Source organism: Pseudoliparis swirei, chromosome 20 (assembly GCF_029220125.1).
Source record: "Pseudoliparis swirei isolate HS2019 ecotype Mariana Trench chromosome 20, NWPU_hadal_v1, whole genome shotgun sequence".
NCBI classification, from domain to species: domain Eukaryota; kingdom Metazoa; phylum Chordata; class Actinopteri; order Perciformes; family Liparidae; genus Pseudoliparis; species Pseudoliparis swirei.
Window position 1 is genome coordinate 21780238 of NC_079407.1, and position 4520 is coordinate 21784757.

Genomic DNA, 4520 nt, shown 5'->3' on the forward strand with positions numbered 1-4520 from the left:
AGGGCCCCGCCCTTTTCCCACTGCAAAGGGGGTGGGGTTGGGGTTAAAACCCCTTCTGGCTTTCAAATGCCCAGACCCTTTTTGTTCCTCTTTAAAACTTCAGTCTGCAATTTCCTCAACCAAGCCAAAATGGGAGGGTTTGCCAAAGAGGGTGGGATTTAGGGAATTTTTTTGGCCCCAAACCGGGTACAATTTCCACACTTTCGCCCTTTGGGGGGTCCCAAAGAAGCCCAATGGATCGGGTGATGCCCCCAAAATTTGAAAGGGGGAAAAAGCTGGAAAGTCCTGTGGGAAAGAAAACCTAATTTTTTTCCAAACTTTTCTGGGCCTTTTAAATATTGAAAAAACGGTTGTCCCCAGAAAAACAAACCCTTAAAAGTCTGGTCTTTAAACCCAAAGACTGTGGGAAAGTTTTTTTTTTAAATCCTTGACAATGGAAGGGGTTAATTTAAAAAAGTTCTTCTTTTTTAATACCAATAAAATTAATTTTTCCTTTAAATTTATCAGACCCCAAAGTTTTTCTTAGGAAAACCTCAAGGGCCCAAGTGGCCACGGGGACCACTCCGAAAAGTAGCCCGGGACCTTTAAAGCCCTTTCCCTTTTCCCCCAAACAAACGTTAAATTTGTTAATTTTAACCTGGTTTTCCCCTTTTCTCATATGAAAACCCAAATTCATTTTCCCAAATTGTGCCCAAGGGAAAAAGGACCCAAAGGCGGGTGGGCCGGGTTTGCCCCCCTGGTCCCCGCCCCCAAAACGGGAGATTTCCCAAATTTAAACCCTTTTATGGGGAATTTTGGAAAATTTCCTTTTTTATGGTGAAAAACACAAACCAATTTAAAATTTATGGGTTATTTACCAGCCTAAAATTTTTCCTTTTCCCCCCCCAGGTTCCCCCTTGTAAACCCCCTTTTTAAAAGTTTGTAAAGGCTGGGTTAAACCTTAAAGATTTTGGCCGGGGTTTCCAAAAAAACCAAAACCTTTTTTTTTTTTTTAAAGGACTTTTCCCCCTTTTTTTAAAACAATTTTTCCCAAAATTACAAAAACTTTCGGGTTTTATCTTTGGGCCCCCCCCCCCCCTTTTCAGGAAAAGGAGGGGCCAGCCTTAAGGTTTTCCTTGGTAATTTCCCCCTTAAAAAGGACTATATTTTTGAATTAGATTTTTTTTAAAAAGGGGGCAGTAGGTTTGGGAAATTTTCCTTTTAATAATTTTCCGCAAAATTTGGGAAAATATTTTAAATGTTAAAATTTGGGCCCCGCCCCCCCCCTTTTTCTTGGGGGGAGGGCCTTGGGGGCCGGAAGAATACAGGAAACCCCAAATGGCCAAATTTTTTTTTTCAACATGGGGAAAAAACCCAAAACCCTTTTTATTAAAAACCCCCTCACTAATTTAGACCTCTTTAAAACCCAAGGCCGGGAGGCAAAAAAACTTTAATTTTTAATTTTTATTGGTTTCAGGTTTTTAACGGGAAATTTAAAAATTTTTTAAAGAAACGTGACAAATGTCAACAAATAAAATTCTCGACCGGCCCAGAAGTGAAGCGGCCCACCGGGAACTCTCCCGATTCTCCCGATTACCCACCCCGGGCCTGGATTAGGGTAAAACAAATTTTTAAAAATCTGCACATGTACACACACACACACACACACACACACACAGAGGGGCAGATCAGTGTGAGCTTGGATACGAGATGAATCAAGTCACACGTATGTGCGATGGAACAAGCTGCTAGACTTCACACAGTCTGCTCCCTTGCACCGCTGGAGATGGAAGTGTGTCTGCTTTCATCATTGTTATTATTGCTTGTTGCATTGTAATTAGTTTAGCTAAAACCATTACGGCTTTTAATATCATTATTATTCTACTATATCGACTGTTGCTGTTCATTTTGTTAATCGTAACGTTTTCACCATGCCTGCTACTCTCATTATGTAAATAGTGTCTGTCATGTGCTTTGAATGTGTTGTAACTCTGTCATGTTATTTATTTTGTACACATGACATCTATTGTACTTCTGTTGATCCTCCTCTGTTGCTCTCCTAAAGGTTGCTTCCTTTTCTCTCCCCATTAAAATAATTTTTCGGGGAATTTTTTCTTGAACCGTTTGAGGTCCCGGGACAGAGGATGTTGGAGCTATTCAAAATGAATTAAATTAAAGAACAACAGCCTTTAGGCCTCAGAGTGCTGTTGGTGTGATTGACAGGTCACATTGTGTGCTACCAGGCAGTACAAATCTTCACTGATCCGATCATTTAGAGTCCTCACTAAAAGTAGAGATTAAAAAATATATATTTAAATCACAAAACAACATATTATTTTCCTTTGGAAGTCATGAACTGGTGACAAACTAACTGTAGATGTCAAAAAAACATGATGTATGAAAAGGCTACTCTTTTCAACCTGACATCCTACATGTCACACAGACGTCACCTTGTCCTTTGCTGCAAAGAACATTTTTCACAAATGTGTAATCTCCAATGAAATCCGTTAGTTCCAGAAGAAATTAAAAAAGATAATTTGATATTTCATTGTGTAGACAACCCCTTAATCTGTAAAGTAACCATTAACTATTATTATAGTTACTCTGAGTGAGAAATGTAATGGAATAGAAGTACAAACATTAAATAAATATCTCAATATGTTAACAGCACTTGAATACATGTTCTTAGTTACTTTGACCACTTGATTGATTCATTGTTTCTCTTCCCTTGTAAACATACATTGGTCTCTGCTAATTAGTAAGGCCTGTGCAGCTGTGAGATCTACACCTCTGCAAAGCGATCAAGCTAACGAGTCAGTGGGAGGAGCCACTGCCTATTTCAGCCTGCAGTGGCCGTGCTGGAGGAATCTGCATCCCCAGTTCTGTGTCTGCAACAATGGGCTCCAGCCAGCTTCTTGTGTTGGGCGTTGTGCTCGTGTGCGTCAGCTTCAGTGCTGCTAGATTCCTCAGAACCAGAGCACCAAACTACCTGGGAGTTGGAGTTGAGCGGGCAGCAGCAGCGCCTGAGAGAGGGCCCTCCAGGAAGTCTACTCAACAAGCCGCCATGTTCCGGGCTCAGCAGATCCAGCCGGTGGACGACTCTCTGTCCTGGAGGTTTCCGGAAGATCCAGTGGATTCGGTGAAGGTGTCCCCTGTCAACTTTGAACTGCGGAAACCAGAGACTGGCAACCGCGTGGCTGTGCGGTGTGGGGAAAGCAGGATCCAGGTGGAAGTGAGCCAGGACTTGCTGGGCCTTGGCAAGCTGATCGACCCAGAGGACATCACACTCGGTGGCTGTTCCCCTACTGAGATCGACCACTGGGCTCATGTGCTGGTCTTTGAATACGAGCTGCACGACTGTGGCAGCCAACGAGTGGTGAGGGTTTTGCTCTTTAAATGCATTGCTGTTGTACTTTCAGTGGAATGTTACTCAGTAGTTCTCTCTCTTTCTTAGATAACGGAGGATTACTTAATTTATGCCTTTACACTGATCTACGACCCCAAAGTGTCTGACGGGAGTCACATCACGAGGAGCCAGAGTGCCGTCATCGGAGTCGAGTGCCACTACACGAGATGATGACCGGCTGCAACGACGCCCTTGAGTTTACTGTGTAGATATTTACTTTGTGTCAAAGCAAACCAAAATAAACTTTTTAATTTCTCAGACCACTGGTTTACTCGGCTCTATTCCTGAATCCCGACGAGACACAAAGGCTCTGATGCTCCACAGAAGATGGGATCTGAAAGACATTTGAAAATAAGTTTGAGTTGATTAGGAAAAGGCAACTGTGGACTGTCTAATGTTGAAACTACAACAAAAAATGACTATTTGAAATGTTTAATTTCATCCAAATGAGGCTGCTTAAAGAGGTTTTACCTTATTGGCTCTTATCTACTAGATGTTATCAATTTGTCTTTAATGTGCCATTTACCACAGTCAAAGTATCTGAACCATAAACACCCTCTCCTGATCCAGAGGTGTTGCCTCACTACAGACTGATCAATGTTTCTGCCTGGCTCGGATCCTTGAGTGTCGCTATCAGTTGTGACTTTCTACATAATAGTTTAGAGGACTTTGAATTCAATTTATTAAAGCCCACAATCTGCCTCAGGGCTTTACAATCTACACAGGACATCCCTCAAGAGGCCAGGCCCTTCAGGCAGGGCCATTGGGAAGGCCAGGGGCAAGGAAGGACCCAGGACCAGCTTCAGACAGCTAGGTCCAATGGACCCTATGACACGAACATAGTAATGTGCAATGGAGATGTAAATTCATCCATAAAGAGAAATGTATCCTAAACATCTTCATCAAAGAGGAAAGTCCTAAGTCTTAAATGAGGTGACCGTCTCCCTGACTGAAGGTGGAAGCTGGTTCCATAGGAGGAGCTTGAAGGCTCTGGCTCCCATCCTTTTTCCTGATCCAATGTGAGGTCCTGGGATAGGGATGTCCTATGTACACAGATTGTAAAGCCCTGAAGCAAATTTGTAATTTTGGGGCTATACAAAATACTGTCTTCAAACTGTTGGAGAAAGTCACAGCT

General features: G+C 42.5%; 1 protein-coding gene across 1 annotated transcript; it reads left to right on the forward strand.

The window, feature by feature from the left end:
- Nucleotides 1-2910: 2910 nt before the first annotated feature.
- Nucleotides 2911-3574, forward strand: LOC130210267 (zona pellucida sperm-binding protein 3-like). Its single transcript, XM_056440298.1, has 2 exons — nucleotides 2911-3355; nucleotides 3434-3574. Exons 1-2 carry the CDS (start codon nucleotides 3044-3046, stop codon nucleotides 3554-3556), a joined length of 435 nt encoding a protein of 144 aa, XP_056296273.1. The 5' UTR covers nucleotides 2911-3043; the 3' UTR covers nucleotides 3557-3574.
- The last annotated feature ends 946 nt before the right edge of the window (nucleotides 3575-4520 follow it).